Source organism: Oncorhynchus clarkii, chromosome 21 (assembly GCF_045791955.1).
Source record: "Oncorhynchus clarkii lewisi isolate Uvic-CL-2024 chromosome 21, UVic_Ocla_1.0, whole genome shotgun sequence".
Taxonomy (NCBI): Eukaryota; Metazoa; Chordata; class Actinopteri; order Salmoniformes; family Salmonidae; genus Oncorhynchus; species Oncorhynchus clarkii.
The window spans coordinates 20,967,111-20,986,279 of NC_092167.1; the positions used below are offsets into that span (position 1 = coordinate 20,967,111).

The 19,169-nt window shown below is 43.7% G+C and overlaps 1 protein-coding gene across 1 annotated transcript in view; it reads right to left on the reverse strand.

Annotated features, from left to right (window-relative positions):
• Window positions 1-19,169, reverse strand: part of LOC139379358 (synapsin-3-like) — a 121,917-nt gene that overhangs the window by 89,219 nt on the left and 13,529 nt on the right. Inside the window, exon 3 of the mRNA XM_071122165.1 lies at window positions 7,546-7,603. Within this exon, the coding sequence (XP_070978266.1) occupies window positions 7,546-7,603 (58 nt within the window). The remainder of the gene's footprint in view (window positions 1-7,545; window positions 7,604-19,169) is intronic.

The window sequence follows — 19,169 nt, forward strand, 5'->3', positions numbered from 1 at the left end:
CCTGCCCCTTTTCAACTATGAAAAAAATCTAATTTGGCAGATCTGGTTGACCCCAAAACACAACATTACAGAGAGCGTGGTGGTATCGTCATTTGTCATAAGAGGAATGTACATGGGATTGTAGTGGGCCAAATTCAATAATTCACTATTCGTAAAGGCTATATGGTTAACCAATGAGACACCAATCTGAATAAACATTATGAACTTTCCATGACATAGACTGACCTGGTGAAAGCTATGATCCCTTATTGACGTCACTTGTTAAATCCCCTTCAATCAGTGTAGATGAAGGAAGGACTTTAAAGAAGGACGTTAAAAGCCGAGACAATAGAAATGGATTTTGCAAGACAAAAATATTATAGTGCCTTTGGCATGGTTTATGGTAGTAGGTGCCAAGCACACCGGTTAGTATCAGGAAGTGCAACGCTGCTGGGCTTTTCCACGCTCAACAGTTTCCCCGTGTCTATCAAGAATGGTCCACCACCCAAATGACATCCAGCCAACTTGACAACTGTGGGACGCATTGGAGTCAACCTGGGCCAGCACACCTGTGGAACGCTTTCGACACCTCGTAGAGTCCATGCCCTGACGAATTGAGTCTGTTCTGAGGGCAAAAGCGAGTTCAGCCTCTGAAGTATTGGAGAAACATGAGCTTGTCCTCGAACCTGAAAAGCATTCTGAAACCTCACGGATATGTGGCAATCTTGAAAAAGGCCACAACCTGAAGAGACCATAACTTTCCTTAACTTCTAGTGTTTGTTATTTGTGCACCAGCATTGCCAGCAAAAGCCCTTCAGCTATATGGGTCTCCGCAGAGTGGATACTTAGTAGGAAAGGATGCAGGCTAAGGCCTGCATTTATTTGAATAGAAAACAGTGTCTTCTGTACAGTTTGTTGCAGCCAATATACTCCAGAATCCTAATCAAAATGCTCAATTAAAAAATATATATATATGCCTTCCTTTCAACTCTGTGGCCAGCACAAACAAAAACTATGGGAGTGCATGTCTTCCAGAACAATGTGCCAACTTAAGAAAACTGTATTTTTTTTTGTGTGAACCCACCCTCTTTATTATTGTGTTGCGCTCACAGAGGAGTAGAGAGCAGGGGGCGAGTAAATGCCCTAATCTTATTTACAGGACAGCAAGGCGCCACTCCCAATGTGCCTCAAAGACACAACATACTGGAACTTGGCTCCCTTCCTCTCCACTGATACCCGCCTCTCAACGAAACATCTGTGTGCTCGGCACAATGCTTTGCCGTCATCAAGAAAGACTTTTAAAAGACATGACACACACACACAGAGAAAAACACAAACATCTACACACATGCCACACATTCCAGTACACAGATCTGCAATCTGGCAAATTGCAATCCCTCAAGAGGGGCAGACGTTGACATTTGCTGTGACCAGATAAAACCAGAAGAGTGGGCTAGTTTCTGGCAACAACCAAAAACGCTCCACAACTCCTGCTATTGGCTGGCTGGGTGAGGCCCTATGTCATGGGACAGTTATGGATGAGCCATTTGTGTGACTGGGGTAAGTGCCCATCAGGGTAATAGATTAAATTGTGTGTTAGAGCAGCTCTCACCCTGGGAAAGGAAAACAGGACAGGATACATGGAAACTGCCTTCTCTCCCCTTTAACTGCCCCCAGTGCACAAAATCTGCCTTCCTCTAACCACCACTGCTATCGTCATTGATGTAATTTAAATTGTGGATCTCTGTGTTGCCAGAACAATTGCAGTATTTCTAAAATGTGCCAGGAGGCTGTAGTACAGTCGGATGCTGGTACCCAACATACCAAGCACTCCGGCCAGAAAGCCATCTTTCTAGGACTCTTCTCAGAGTGCCTAAATGTGACTCACACCAAATAATGGCAACAGTTGTCTACCACAACCTTTTAATAGTCGAGGAAGAGGATCTGAAGTACTCCTGTCCTAAATGTTTTGTTGTTAAAACCCTACCCTGGCCTCAAGAAGAGTGTTCCATGATTGAACTGATTAAAGTCTCTCGAAGCTCTGTAGTGTTCCATCCTTGTAGCGGTCTCGGGCAAATCTTCACTTGAGATGGAGTTATGCATGTGCACTCTAACTTGTGCACAAATTCCTCGACTCTGTACCAGTACCCCCTGATTATATAGCCTCACTATTGTTATTTTACTGCTGCTCTTTATTTGCGACTTATTTTTTAGGTATTTTTTCCATTGTTGGTTAAGGCTTGTAAGTAAGCATTTTACTGTAAGGTCTACCTACACCTGTTGTATTTGGGGCATGTGACAAGTACAATTTTATTTGAATTAGTGTATGAGAGTGTTTGTGTATTTTAAAGTCTATTAGGCCCTCTGAACAGCTGGCGGAGGGTATTAATCAGAACGCTGAGAGCACTCTGCCCAACTGTACCACACATACAGGGCCTCAGGACAAGTAGACAGCACATAACACACAGCAAGACTCCAAATATGCCCCCTCAATCTCCCTCTCTCATCCCCTTCTGGCCCTCACTAACATCACACAACACTAATCTGAAATCTTTGGGAGTATTTTTAGAATTCTGCTAATGGGTGTCATTGAGGTTCAGGTGCACAAGATGCCTTTCGCTATGGTCAGGTGACAAACGAGAACTTTGGTGGTCTGGAGTAAAACCACATACAAATCTAAAGCATTATCCCAACATTCATAGCGTGATAAGTGATTTTACTCGAACTCCGCCAGCTTCTGCTGGCAAAAAGCCTATGATTGATATTGACATCTGCAACAGTTCTAGAACAATTCAGTTCTGTATGAGGTGTCATGCTCTTAGTACACAGGGTACTGATAAACAAACTCCTAGAACTGTGGCAAACCCTCTTTCACAGAAAGGATTCTCTGCTGACCCCTTCATGTCTGAGCTGCATTTAGCCTAAACCGCCTGCTCCTCCCCCCTACCATCCAATCATTAAAGGGCCCATTATATCTCCTGTAAAATAAACAGCCTGACCAGATCCCTTTCGATATATATATACACACACAAAAGTAACAGTCGGAGTGGGAAACCTAAAATAGCTCCTGGTGATAAAAATAGATGTGGGGTAGGCAAAGGAAGGCACCCATCTTGTGGTTTCTTTTGGGTCCAAACACAGCCGTTTTTTCTACAGCAGAAATGACTTGTTTACTTGGACTAGATACACTTCACCTCATTTATCTGAACAAACGTGTGCAGCATAGTAAGGCAGGAGTCTGAAGAGAGCAACAACCTTTCCATAATAGCGACCTTCGTATCGCCTATATAGGGCAGAGCTGCACTTGCTCAAGTTGGTCAAGAAAGGGCAGCAGGAGTCTTTGTACAGTTTGCCAGTGCTGAACATCAATCTTGTAACAACATCAACACAGATGGGGGGGGGGGGGCGTGAGTCGATTACTAAGGGTAAGGAAAAACAAGGTGGAGGGGAGCAGAGCAGGAATTCTGTCCTCACTGAGGTCATAGGCCTGGTGAGCAGATGTTTTCCCTTCAGACCCGTCTAGAACTCGTTGGACGGTGGATGGGAACCAAGAGAAACAGGCTTTTATACAGTCGCAATCGAACCTCCCGGACGTTCTATTCACGTCATTTGCCCAATTACGTAAAATGTAATACTCCCCTCCTCTACTCATGAACAAGGGTTGTCGAGTACCAACATGCACCCAGTAGACGGCTATTATTCCATTTGGAATCATGTCTGTGACGTTAGCGTCGCATTGACGCAGATGAAGCAAGCAAGCAGCCTTGGGAAAAAACATCACTCACAGGGGAAAGAAACTGAAAGTCATGATCGAGATCCTCAGCTTGGCACTGCTTAGCCCCCAAGCAGAGAAAAGCAGCACACATCCAATAGACTTCAAAAAGAGACAAACGGGCACTGTGGGAGATCGGGGAAAAAAACACAAGCCCTGTGTATGTCCCTTTAGAGCACATCAGCAAACTGAACACACACAATATCTCCTAGCACAAGTGTGTAGAGGATAAGAGTGGGCACAGTCAAAAGGTGCTTAGTATCTTGGAGCACTTATTGAGAGATTGATAAGACTCCTAGAGGGTAAGTCAATGAGGATCTGGGCAGCAGCTCAAGGCAGATCTGTGCCAAATGAAAACCCTGGGAACGAGTTCAGTTGGATGTGCCTGGCATGAGGCAGGATACCTGTGGTACCTAGGGCAGCATCTGGCCTCAAGAAGGTCTAGCAAATCAGACACAACATATTTTTACTTACTGAACTTGCAGCTTGGAAAACTGACATGGGGGGGGGGGGGGGGATTTGTTCACACTCTTATCATATATCGTATACGGCTACTTGCAGACATGGATGAAGCTAGCTTCACGCTAGATGATAACGCTCATTCTTATGGAACTCGTGAAATTTAGGGAGCACAATGATGCATTTGATTAATGTTAGGTGGGACCAAACTTTCAATTGATGCACTGCTCAGTTCTATTCATGCAACCCAGTGAAACATGAGCGTGAAGAGTATATGCAAGGACTATTCAGGCACAAGGTGACACCGATATAGCTGAATATAAAAAAGGCCCAGAGCTCTGTTTGTAATCTGCACAGTGCAATGTAGAGTGTGTTGAAGACATTTTGTAATCTGTGTTTAAGTGTTAAGGGTTTTATACATGTCAAGGCTTCAAGAAAGTAAACCTTCAAAGCAGGGCCTCGGCCGTGTGGAGGAGTGATTTATGACAACTTGCTCACAACTGAAATATTTTAATGGGGTTGGGGAAAGGGACATATCAAGAGATACACTATATATACACACAAATTTGTGCACACCCCTTCAAATGAGTGGATTCTGCTATTTCCGCCACACCCGTTGCTGACAAGTATAAAATCGAGCACACAGCCATGTCATCTCCATAAACAAACATAGGCAGTAGAATGGCCTTCCTGAAGAGTTCAGTGACTTTCACCGTGGCACCGTCATAAGATGCAACCTTTTCAACAAATCAGTTTGTCAAATTTCTGCCCTGCTAGATCTGTCCCGGTCAACTGTAAGTGCTGTTATTGTGAAGTGGAAACATGTAGGAGGAACAACGGCTCAGCTGCGAAGTGGTAGGCCACACAAGCTCACAGAATGGGACCACAGTGTGCTAAAGTGCATAAAAATTTGTCTCTCCTCGGTTGCAACCGTCACTACGGAGTTCCAAACTGCCTGTGGAAGCAATGTCAGCACAATAAATCTCGCCGCAAATGGACTCTGGAGTAGTGGAAACGCGTTGTCTGGAGTATGAATCACACTTCACCATCTGGCAGTCCGACGGACAAATATGGGTTTTGTGGATGCCAAAATAACACTACCTGCCCCAATGCATAGTGCCAACTGTAAAGTTTGGTAGAGGAGGAATAATGGTCTGGGGCAGTTAAGGTTTGGGTTGGCCCCTTAGTTCCAGTAAAGGGAAATATTAAAGCTACAGCATTCAATGCCATTCTAGATGATTCTGTGCTTCCAACTTTGTGGCAAAAGTTCAGGGAAGGCCCTTTCCTGTTTCAGCATGACAATGCCCCAGTGCACAAAGAGAGGTCCATACAGAAATGGTTTGTCGAGATCGGTGTGGAAGAACCCTGACCTCAACTCCATCGAACACCTGCGGGATCAATTGGAACGCCGACTGCAAGTCAGGCCTAATCTCCCAACATCAGTGCCCGACCTCACTAATGCTCGCGGCTGAACGGAAGCAAGTCCCCGCAGCAATGTTCCAACATCTAGTGGAAAGCCTTCCCAGAAGAGTGGAGGCTGTTATAGCAAAGGGTGGACAAACTCCATATTAATGCCCATGAGTTTGGAATGAGATGTTCGACGAGCAGGTGTTCACATACTTTTGTTCATGTAGTGTTCCAGACCTCAATAGGCCTCTCCCTCCTTCTCTCCCTCAGCTATCAGACGCTGCTATCGGTAGCCTGTACACTGCCTGTGCCTCAGACTGGCACCTTATATGGCAGCAGCTGGGTGAAGAGCAGGAGAGAGCTAGCTAGGTTGGCGTTGGGCACAAGTTGAGTTCAGAGCAGAGTGAGAGACGACAGCACTGCAGAGCTAAGCTAAGGATGTAGGAAAGGGAGGAAAAGAGCGAGAGAGCAAGGTGGCTCTGTTTTTAACTGGAGTTTTCTAAAAAAAAAAAAGTGCTCATCATCCCATCACATTGATCCAACTATTCAAACAGGGATTGGGTTTCCTTCATCCTTGAGCTTTATGTTAGATGTACTACTAACAACCGGTGAGGGGTCCGGCTGGGCTGTGTAGGGCGGGAAGGTTGGAGGCGGTGGGCAAATAGCATCTGACTTGTTACCCTGCGAGGAGGACTTCTGGGAAACAGCAGAGGGTCTGGCAAAAAGAACAAGGGTTGTTGGGGCTGGGGGGGGGGGGGTTTAGGGGGCTTGAGGGTGCGGCCCCCCCATAGCGGTCCCGTCACTCTTGATTTAAGGGTCCTAATTAAGAGCTGCCACATGTTTTTATTTGCGTTTGCTCTCAGCAACGCCACAAACTGCTACAAAAAAAGCAGAGCCCCCATATTTCACATCTTTAAAAAGAAAACATGATTTTAACTCAGAACTCCAAGCCCCACTAGCCCGGCTACAGTCTCAATATTACTGAGAATGAGATGTGAAAACAACAGAGTGTTGAGCAAACAGACAGCGTATAAAGTCCCTGGTCTGGTCTTTTGTAGTTCTCTTTTTCCTTCTCCAAATAAATCCCACCACTTAATTTCAAAGACAACGACTCCGGTCTGCCCAATCGCTTGCGGATGTATGGCCAAAATTTTAGGAGGGAAATTAGATGTTATCTACCCATAGAAAATACTGTGTCTAGACAGTTGCGTATTATTGCATATACATTGGCACTGACGCCATCTTTTCATATATATGTTTTTTATATAAATGCCATTAAAAAAAACTGCCGTATTTGTGCTACAGGGTTACGAACTGGTTACTTCAGGGGATAGTTGGTCTGACAAAACATTTGTAAAAGAGCTACCTGATGGGAGAATCAGAGAAACCATTAGGATGTGTTAACACAGTGCAGAATGAAAATCAAACTACGGTCATTGCTAGTTTCTGATTAAAATAAAAAGTGTCGACTCAGAACTGTAAGGGACTGCTTCTGACACGAGTCAAATAAACATTTAAATCCTCCCTGCATGTAATCCAATGCTGAGAAGACGAGTACATAAAAATAAGTACATTCCATCAGGCAGCCAAGCACATACTGTACACACACCAGAGCATGCCAACATGATAACAGGCTAACTGGGGCATGGGAGTAAAAAGGTCTTGTACTTAGTGTCTAATAAGTATGTAATACCTGCTTCTACCCAGCTGTTCAAGCTCTCACATGCTATCCTAATGGTTCTTGAATAAACAGCTTGGATTCTTAGTGGATGATGGGGTAAAAAAGAAAAAAAGAATTGTGAAAGATGTGGGTCAAGTCAATCACCCAGGAGGGGCATCAGCTGAGCTAACATAACCCAATCCCTCATCTGAGCCATCTCCAGCCACATGGAGAAGTCATCAGTCCCTCCAGCTCTAACGCCACCAACCTGCTCCACCCGGATGTCGTACTCCCCGTTCAACTTCTTCCCTCGGAAATACTTGGCCCTGTGAGGAAAGAAATGGGAAAGAGACTAATGAGACAAGATCACAACTTTCAGAGCTTATAACCTTTCACCACACAGTAGCCTAGGTGAGTTTCTAGACAGGAAAAGATTCTCTACAGGCTTGATATGACCCGTGTAGAGACTAGAAAAATAGCTTCTCCAGTATCACCTAAATTCTGTATAATTATAAAAAGGTATCCGTTGTAGTGGCCACCTGTGTATACCATTACACTTGTTTTTCACCATCAGAGAAAAGTACGTAGTCACAACAGTTTGCAGTCAAAACAACCTCAGAATAATCTGTTCATTTGAAGGTGAACGGAAAGGCTCTGGAGCAACGAACCGCCCTTGCTGTCTATGCCTGGCCGGTTCCCCTCTTTCCACTGGGATTCTCTGCCTCTAACCCCATTACAGGGGCTGAGTCACTGGCTTACTGGTGCTCTTTCATGCCGTCCCTAGGAGGGGTGCGTCACTTGAGTGGGTTGAGTCACTGATGTGATCTTCCTGTCTGGGTTGGCGCCCCCCCCCTTGGGTTGTGCCGTGGCGGAGATCTTTGTGGGCTATACTCGGCCTTGTCTCAGGATGGTAAGTTGGTGGTTGAAGATATCCCACTAGTGGTGTGGGGTAGAGGTTGACCGATTATGATTTTTCAACGCCGATACCGATTATTGGAGGACCAAAAAAGCCGATACCGAATATTATACAATTTTAATTAAATAAAAATGAAATAAATAAAATACATTTTAAAACTTAATTTTTTTTTTTTAAATATATATTTTTTTTTAAATGTAAAAAAAAATAACATTTTTAAAAAAAATAAAAAATTTTATAAAAAGGCCAATTTTTTTATTTTATTTTTATTGTAATAATGACAATTACAACAATACTGAATTAAAACTTATTTTAACTTAATATAAAACATCAATAAAATCAATTTTGCCTCAAATAAATAATTAAATGTTCAATTTGCTTTAAATAATGCTAAAACAAAAGTGTTGGAGACACAAAAGTGTTGGAGAAGATAGTAATGTGTGCCATGTAAAAATGTGTGCCATGTAAAAAAGCTAACGTTTAAGTTCCTTGCTCAGAACATGAGCACATATGAAAGGTGGTGGTTCCTTTTAACATGAGACTTAAATATTCCAAGGTAAGAGGTTTTAGGTTGTTAATATAGTATTTATAGGACTATTTCTCTATACCATTTGTATTTTATATACCTTTGACTATTGGATGTTCTTATAGGCACTGTAGTATTGCCAGTGTAACGCCTGAGGTTCTGACTTGCTGCACCCTCGACAACTACTGTGATTATTTTTATTTGACCATGCTGGTCATTTATGAACATTTGGCCATGTTCTGTTATAATCTCCACCCGGCACAGCCAGAAGCCTGGTTCCTCTCTAGGTTTCTTCCTAGAGTTTTTCCTAGCCACCGTGCTTCTACACCTGCATTGCTTGCTGTTTGGGGTTTTAGGCTGGGTTTCTGTACAGCACTTTGAGATATCAGCTGATGTACGAAGGGCTTCATAAATACATTTGATTTGATTGAGGAAGGCTGAAACGTCAAGTTTTCCAAAATAGCTTGAGACCATTGACATATTTGTTTCCATGATTACAGCATTACAGTATAGTACCATACAAGCAAACTTTCCCAGACTAAAAACCGGCTGAGCATCATAATCAGTCAGAACATCATATCTCCCACCTATTAGGCACCTCATCAAGAAACAGCGAGCGAGCGGGGAAAAGGGAGGCGGATCTCAAATCAAAAGTATATTACAGATATACTCAATGCCCCTGAATAGGACTCAATGTCCCTGTACACAAACAGTAACAGATGCCCTTTTTCTGTCTGAAAACATAATTTCCTGTTCCTAACCGTGACATCCTTACAGGCCAGGCATCAGGCTTCACTGGCATCATCAAACACCATAGGCAGGAAACCTGATGACACTTTCAGACAGCCTTGAAACAAACACACACCCACAAAAACACAAGGAACAAACGAGGCAGAAACCGACGGGGACGGTGTCACTTTAAAAAGTGAAGGGGGTGGACATTCACATAAATCTGGACATTTCAGATATACTACCTCTCGTGCACACTTTCGGGCGTTAAGAGCTTTATGTTGATAGCTTGTGTCTTTGCCAACACTCTGTGGGTCCAGCCGGTGAACTCTCAATCCTAGCAGGCCTGGGCCGGTTATCAATCTGTCAAGGGCTACATGCTAGCTGTGTGTGTGTGTGTGCACGCTCAGGCTGTTAAAGATTTAGAGTAACTGCCAAATCAAATCAAATTTTATTTGTCAAATTTTATTTGTCACATACACATGGTTAGCAGATGTTAATGCACGAAATGCTTGTGCTTCTGTCCGACAATGCAGTAATAACAAGTAATCACTAACAATTCCAAAACTACTGTCTTGTACACAGTGTAAGGGGATAAAGAATATGTACATAAGGATATATGAATGAGTGATGGTACAGCATAGGCAAGATACAGTAGAAAAAAAAATGAGATGAGTATGTAAACAAAGTGGCATAGTATAGTATAAAGTGGCTAGTGATACATGTATTACATAAGGATACCGTCGATGATATAGAGTACAGTATATACGTATGCATATGAGATGAATAATGTAGGGTAAGTAACATTTATATAAGGTAGCATTGTTTAAAGTGGCTAGTGATATATTTACATCATTTCCCATCAATTCCCATTATTAAACTGGAGTTGAGTCAGTGTCAGTGTGTTGGCAGCAGCCACTCAGTGTTAGTGGTGGCTGTTTAACAGTCTGATGGCCTAGAAGCTGCATGTCCCAGCTTTGATGCACCTGTACTGACCTCGCCTTCTGGATGATAGCGGGGTGAACAGGCAGTGGCTCGGGTGGTTGATGTCCTTGATGATCTTTACTGTGACATCGGGTGGTGTAAGGACATTTAATTTCCAGGGCGGTAGTGGGGTTACAGCCCGCCAGGAATTGTGCATCTGTAGAAATGACAAGCCAAAAGTTTAAAACGAAGGACCACCTGTGATGTGTATGTGCACGCACGTTGCTGCTGTTTCCTGAACAATCATCTCCTTAGTTTTGTTGACGTTGAGTGTGAGGTTGTTTTCCTGACACCACACTCCGAGGGCCCTCACCTCCTCCCTGTAGGCCGTCTCATCGTTGTTGGTAATCAAAAGGATCAGCGGGGAGGAGATGTTGTTGCCTACCCTCACCACCTGGGGGCGGCCCGTCAGGAAAGGGTCTCGAGCTTGATGACGAGCTTGGAGGGTACTATGGTGTTGAATGCCGAGCTGTAGTCGATGAACAGCATTCTCACATAGGTATTCCTCTTGTCCAGATGGGTTAGGGCAGTGTGCAGTGTGGTTGAGATTGCATCGTCTGTGGACCTATTTGGGCGGTAAGCAAATTGGAGTGGGTCTAGGGTGTCAGGTAGGGTGGAGGTGATATGGTCCTTGACTAGTCTCTCAAAGCACTTCATGATGACGGATGTGAGTGCTACGGGGCGGTAGTCAAGCTCAGTTACCTTAGCTTTCTTGGGAACAGGAACAATGGTGGCCCTCTTGAAGCATGTGGGAACAGCAGACTGGTATAGGGATTGATTGAATATGTCCGTAAACACACCGGCCAGCTGGTCTGCGCATGCTCTGAGGGCGCGGCTGGGGATGCCATCTGGGCCTGCAGCCTTGCGAGGGTTAACACGTTTAAATGTCTTACTCACCTCGGCTGCAGTGAAGGAGAGACCGCAACAGTGGCACTGTATTGTCCTCAAAGCGGGCAAAAAAGTTATTTAGTCTCTGGGAGCAAGACATCCTGGTCCGTGACTGGGCTGGGTTTCTTCCTGTAGTCCGTGATTGACTGTAGACCCTGCCACATGCCTCTTGTGTCTGAGCCGTTGAATTGAGATTCTACTTTGTCTCTGTACTGGCGCTTAGCTTGTTTGATAGCCTTGCGGAGGGAATAGCTGCACTGTTTGTATTCGGTCATGTTCACCTTGCCCTGATTAAAAGCAGTGGTTCGCGCTTTCAGTTTCACACGAATGCTGCTATCAATCCACGGTTTCTGGTTAGGGAATGTTTTAATCGTTGCTATGGGAATGACATCTTCAACGCACGTTCTAATGAATCGCACACCGAATCAGCGTAGTCAATGTTGTTATCTGACGCAATACGAAACACAGTCCACGTGATGGAAGCAGTCTTGGAGTGTGGAGTCAGCTTGGTCGGACCAGCGTTGGACAGACCTCAGCGTGGGAGCCTCTTGTTTTAGTTTCTGTCTGTAGGCTCAACAAAATGGAGTCGTGGTCAGCTTTTCATGCGTCGCGGAAGTTAGAGTAACAATGGTCCAAGGCTGCGCAATCGATATGCTGATAAAATTTGGGGAGTCTTGTTTTCAGATTAGCCTTGTTAAAATCCCCAGCTACAATGAATGCAGCCTCCGGATAAATTGTTTCCAGTTTGTTAAATAAAGTTCGTTCAGCTTGGTAGATAATGCGGTCTACATTTGATTGTGAGGAATTCTAAATCAGGTGAACAGAAGGATTTGAGTTCCTGTATGTTTCTTTCATCGCACCATGTCACGTTAGTCAGCGTCTCTCCAGTAAGCCACGTTTGTGAACGTTACAGCTGGAATGCTACCCTTGCTGCAAGAGACTGGACATTGGCAAGAAGAATGCTAGGGAGTGGTGCGCGCTGTGCCCGTCTCCGGAGTCTGACCAGAAGACCGCCTCGTTTCCCTCTCTTTCGGAGTCGTTTTTTTGGGTCGCTGCATAGGAACTCCGTTGTCCTGTTTGTAAGGCAGAACACAGGATCCGTGTCGCGAAAAACATATTCTTGGTCGTACTGATGGTGAGTTGATGCTGATCTTATATTCAGTAGTTCTTCTCGACTGTATGTAATGAAACCTAAGATGACCTGGGGTACTAATGTAAGAAATAACACGTTGCATAGTTTCCTAGGAACGCGAAGCGAGGCGGCCATCTCTGTCGGCGCCGAAAGAATTTCTCTTTGGGATTGCACATTTTCTGTTCACACATTTTTGTCTTGGTGTCTTTTCAGTTACACAAAAAAAAAAAAATCCAAGCTTCTCGCATTCGTTCCAGTCTCTTCTTGCAACTTTCTACTAATCACTCCTTGCATGGTAATTAAAACATTTTCTATATGGAAAAATCACTTCTTGGGTAACAGAATACAATTTTTTTTATTAGTTTGTTACTGTTGGACAGGTCTCAAACCTTCTCTAGCACGAGAGCTACTTTTAAATTATGAAACATGTTCAGAGTAACTTTTTTTAATTTATTTTTTTAGCTTTCATAAGCAGTCTTTGTATTACCAACCATTTTCCTTGGTTTGGGATTTTTTTTCTCCAGATTTTCACTCTAAAAATAACAATTATTTCTTAGAGAATCAATGAAATTGGAGGTTGAGTCCATTTCAATGCTTAAATTACAGACGAAAAAAATGTTGGGGCGGGGGAAAAAACATTTTTTTGTGTGTAACACCCCTTTGATTGTGCATTTTGTGAGATGTTTGTGTTGCTGTATAAGTCATGACAGAGCTCGCAAAACAAATACCCATCGATTGATACAAATAATCGTTATATAAGTCTGCCAGGTAAATCTACGGCATCATTACCGCTAACTGGCTAAGTGACTGAGAAACACACACACCCTCCACACCAGACACACAGGGGCAACATTGCTGGAAATTAATTGACAGTGTTACGTTTAGTTCAAATTGCCTTAAACTAACTAGGGATAATGTCAAAATGGATTAAATTGGATAGTAGCCAGGAGCTTAAGGTGTCTGACACTCAGTTTGGGGTTGAGTTCTTATTCCCAGCCCAAATCAGACGGGGCCTGACCGCCTGGCCTTATACATGATAATAATAATAAAAACGCTTGATTGTATTTAAAAAGGGCATGTATGACTTGACTCCTATGCTGTGTAATGGTATGATATGAATGATTGTCGCAAATCAGCACGATGACGCTACTTTTTTCAGAAATATTTGGCGAGCTACTTATAGCTGGGCTAAGAGCTATTGGGTGCTTGCGATGAACCCATTGGAGACCACTGCTATTTAAAAAACATTCAAGGATAAAATGTGTTGAACACTTGGACTGCATTTGTTACAACTAGGAAACAGAAAGCATGTGCTGGAACGTGGTAACAGCTTCTTTTTATAACAAAATACAATGAAATACCCCAACCACCAAGACACTCAGTCAAATAAGGAAAACATCAGTAGCCTAAACATGCGCTTGATGTGCTTGATAACTACTGAAAATCAGCACAAAAGCAATAATAGCATCATCATTAATATAAGGCTTGATATGACAGCAGTCAAAAACAGTAAATTGTCAGCTCATTAGAGCATGTCCATGTCACAAACAAGGAAATCTGGTGAATGCATTGCGAATGTTTTTTACTTGAGTTGCAAGGGCCTGGTCTCTCAATGATGACATTTTGAGCTGATAAATCAGCCAGTAGCATTGTCGTCTGCTTGTTCAAGCCAAACGAGGCCGTCCCTCCTCTCTCCTGTTTCACTTGGTGGTGGCGCAGGCATCTGCTCAGTGCGCACTGTTCTGGCTTTTTTTGCGCTTAGACCTTAGAGGTGCAGGTTCAGGCGGAGGCTCAGAATCAGAAGAATAGACAGAGATGCTGTGATTCATTTCTTCCCCACCACCAGAGTCGTTTTCATTCAGATTTTGTAGCAATGCTAATGCAGCATGTGCATCCATTCATCTTAGTCTACTTGCCATTTGAAAATGACGCATGCTCTCACTGTGTACTCCAAGTAGACCAGAGTAGACAGCTTGGATTCGGTGTACTGATATAGCGCACATACCATTTTGAGATTAAAATAGATCAAAATAATAGAAATGCCGGTCCTGTTCCTCATTCATAAATTGGTGATTACATAATTATCTTTCGCTTCCCCTCACTCATCAACTCACCCATTCTCTGCCTTTCTCCCCCATGATACTTTACTTCATTTATTTAATGTTGTTATATCGGTTCAATTGGTTGTTTCGCTATAGTTTAGGTTCAGTTGAGGAAATTATCGGGGTGATTATCAACTGGGCATGGCCCCTTCAACTATCAGGAGAAGGCTCTGCTGTCAGGAGAAGAAACTCTCTCACCGGAGAAAGCATCCGAATGAGCTTAACAGCACCCCTCTGTCTTACTATATATAGCCCATGTATCTGATGCTGTCTGGATAAAAAGATGACATACTATTTTGTTTGTCCAGACAGCATCAGATACACATAACGAGACAGAGGAGCTGTTGTTTCGCTTGCTCCGCATATTTAAAATCGGAGATTGATGCGTCTTTTGGTTAAGAAAAATACCTGCAAAAATAAGAAATAAAAGTAACAAATAATTAAAGAGTAGCAGTAAAATAAAGATAGCGAGGCTATATACAGGGGGTACCGGTACAGAGTCAGTGTGTGGGGGCACCGGTTAGAATTCCCCCTATCCCTGGTTTCCATATGCTGATTTACAGTAACAGACGCAAATGGGGTTAATCTCATCACCGATCTTAAGGTTTTCCAGCTGTTGACTATAAGATCCATGGTTATACTTCCTTGTCATTTAGTTAGCGGTCAACCTTTGAAAAAGTCTGACTTGGATACAGTAAAGACCAATGCTCTGTCACCCAGGGCCACACTTACCTTCACCATGACAGTAATAGAGCATGAGATATTAAGCAAGACCAGGAGGCTTGCGTATGTACTAAAGATTACATGTTTTCAAGCCAAGGAATTCATTGCGCAACTTGTCATCACTTCAAATGATCAATTAAATGTACAGTCAGTTGGACTTTAAAAAGTTGAGGTGAGCAGCCCGTCGCATGGTTCCAAGAGTAGACACCCAGACAGGATTTGGCCCATGTTCTCCCCAAACACTCACTCTTACAGTCACACACCCATTGTAAAAACATCATGCAGAGGAATCCAGAATCTTTACCATGAAACTTTTCCCCTCATTGCATTAGTCTCCCATAAAGCCAAAGTGAGTAATGTACACTGCTCAAAAAAATAAAGGGAACACTTAAAACACAATGTAACTCCAAGTCAATCACACTTCTGTGAAATCAAACTGTCCACTTAGGATGCAACACTGATTGACAATAAATGTCACATGCTGTTGTGCAAATGGAATAGACAACAGGTGGAAATTATAGGCAATTAGCAAGACACTCCCAATAAAGGAGTGGTTCTGCAGGTGGGGACCACAGACCACTTCTCAGTTCCTATGCTTCCTGGCTGATGTTTTGGTCACTTTTGAATGCTGGCGGTGCTTTCACTCTAGTGGTAGCATGAGACGGAGTCTACAACCCACACAAGTGGCTCAGGTAGTGCAGCTCATCCAGGATGGTAAATCAATGTGAGCTGTGGCAAGAAGGTTTGCTGTGTCTGTCAGCGTAGTGTCCAGAGCATGGAGGCGCAACCAGGAGACAGGCCAGTACATCAGGAGAAGTGGAGGAGGCCGTAGGAGGGCAACAACCCAGCAGCAGGACCGCTACCTCCACCTTTGTGCAAGGAGGAGCAGGAGGAGCACTGCCAGAGCCCTGCAAAATGACCTCCAGCAGGCCACAAATGTGCATGTGTCTGCTCAAACGGTCAGAAACAGACTCTATGAGGGTGGTATGAGGGCCCGACGTCCACAGGTGGGGATTGTGCTTACAGCCCAACCCCGTGCAGGACGTTTGGCATTTGCCAGAGAACACCAAGATTGGCAAATTCGCCACTGGCGCCCTGTGCTCTTCACAGATGAAAGCAGGTTCACACTGAGCACATGTGACAGATGTGACAGAGTCTGGAGACGCCGTGGAGAACGTTCTGCTGCCTGCAACATCCTCCAGCATGACCGGTTTGGAGGTGGGTCAGTCATGGTGTTGGATGGCATTTCTTTGAGGGGGGCCGCACAGCCCTCCATGTGCTCGCCAGAGGTAGCCTGACTGCCATTAGGTACCGAGATGAGATCCTCAGACGGCTTGTGAGACCATATGCTGGTGCGGTTGGCCCTGGGTTCCTCCTAATGCAAGACCTCATGTGGCTGGAGTGTGTCAGCAGTTCCTGCAAGAGGAAGGCATTGATGCTATGGACTGGCCCGCCCGTTCCCCAGACCTGAATCCAATTGAGCACATCTGGGACATCATGTCTCGCTCCATCCACCAACGCCACGTTGCACCACAGACTGTCCATGATTTGGCGGATGCTTTAGTCCAGGTCTGGGAGGAGATCCCTCAGGAGACCATCCGCCACCTCATCAGGAGCATGCCCAGGCGTTGTAGGGAAATCATACAGGCACGTGGAGGCCACACACACTACTGAGCCTCATTTTGACTTGTTTTAAGGACATTACATCAAAGTTGGATCAGCCTGTAGTGTGGTTTTCCACTTTAATTTTGAGTGTGACTCCAAATCCAGACCTCCATGGGTTGATAAATTTGATTTCCATTGATCATTTTTTGTGTGATTTTGTTGTCAGCACATTCAACTATGTAAAGAAAAATTTAATAAGAATATTTCATTCATTCAGATCTAGGATGTGTTATTTTAGTGTTCCCTTTATTTTTTTGAGCAGTGTATTTTGACAGACGAAATCTGAAATGTGTCCTTCATTCTTACAAGTCAACATGGGTTACGCTATATGACAATAAGAACTCACAGACAGATTTTTTCCACAGCCATCACAATTACCCTCATTTTGACAGATATGACAACGACATCAGTGATTGTACTGCATTTACCAAAGAGTGGTTGGATAGAGTAATCTAATATAGGATCATTCAAGAACCGGTACATTGTTCAGATTCAAACAACAAACTGACAGTTTTTTGGCTTGCAGAATGTCATGTGGCATGGCATTCTTAGGAGGGTGTGGCATGACAGGGAGCCAATGGCAAGTCCGATGAGGGCAATATGATGAGAGAGGGGGAGAGAGGGAGAGAGGAAAGGAGAGAGGAAATCCTGGGAATGAGAGATTCCGACAGACAGTGAAAGAAAAACAGGAGTGAGAGATCGAGAGCTTGCGAAAGATAGAATGAGAAGTGGAGAGAGAGAAAGAGGGAAAGGAAAGAGATGAGTGAGAAACAGAGAAAGTGATGAGGATGGTGATGTTGTGGGTGGTGAAAGCTGCTGTGTGTGTGCACCACCATTGTGCCCCAGTCAGAGTTGGAGGCCAGGCCTGTCAGGGGAGCCCAGCGTTTCCCCGGAGACCAGCAGCCTCTCCTCTGGTATGCTCTGGAGGAAATGTGGCCCGAGGCAGAGGGCAATGGATGGACATGGGACACCCTCACCAACACTAACCCTCACACACAACTAAAGACACTAATAACTTGGATATACAGTACTGAGCTACTAGTTCTAATCCAGCTGTCTGTGCAAACACCTCCCAAGAGGAGACAAATATTACAGTCATGTTCTGTCAGCTATGAGATTCTATTAAATATGATAAAATGTAAATTCAGGGCACATAAATAAAGACTGTGGCAAAGCTACCACACATGTAACACTGATTGGTATTTAGTGTAATAGTGTAATTCAAACCCATTTCAGATAAGAGATCCTATCAGCCATCAATAAGCCATCCATCAGTGCATCATAAATTATAAAAATGTCATTCTCATACTTGGCTAAGATATTTGGGTAATCATGAATCACTAAAAGCTTTGAAAAGTTTCATTGTCTGCATTATACCACATGATCCCAAGGCTTGGATGTTGGTCAAATGGTGTTACAATAACTCACCTTAATACGGAATTAACCTGGTATTAAAGCACATCAGAACCAGATTAATGCACTGAGGTACCGACAGAGACAAAGCGAGAAAACTGACCAATTTCACTAGTCCCATTTAGTCTACAAATGAAACCTGGGCGTTTGAAACCAAACAGAGCAACAGTTTGTTGCCTCCCATCAGACAAACATTGATCCTGAATTACAAAATCTTTTTTTGGGTTGCCTGGTGGGAATGGACGCCTGTAATGATAAGGTTTTATTGTGGTTATTTATCTCATGGCCGTTCGCTTGCGGTCCGGGGCAACCTTCTCCAAGCTATCGGTTTGTGTTAAAGGTTTTTGCTCCAGATAAAATACTTGTGTTGGCAACCGTAGCAACAATAAAAGTGCCGGGAGATAGGATCAATGTTGATTTATGGAGATGCAGTAAAAACACAAAGGCATCTGAGGACTATTGGAGAGCTTAGGCAGCCACAAAGTGAACTTTTCATGAACTACTGTACCTTTCAAATGGGAATCAGATTTAAAGCCCTAGATTTCACCTAAAACCATGATCTATTACCATACCTTAAGGGTTTTATAAAGCTTTCCATAGCATCACTAGCACGTGTGCTACACTAAAATAAAGAGAAGTCAACTTTCTCATGTTGAATAAAGACATCCATTTCATTTCAACCCTGTTTACCATCTGCACACCTACTGCTGCATATATTGTGGTAGTTGACAGAATGGTGTTGACACAATTCTACCAGGCCCTGTTAAATTTAGTGTCTGCAAAATGACTAAATCAGAAATGGAAAAGGAGGCCC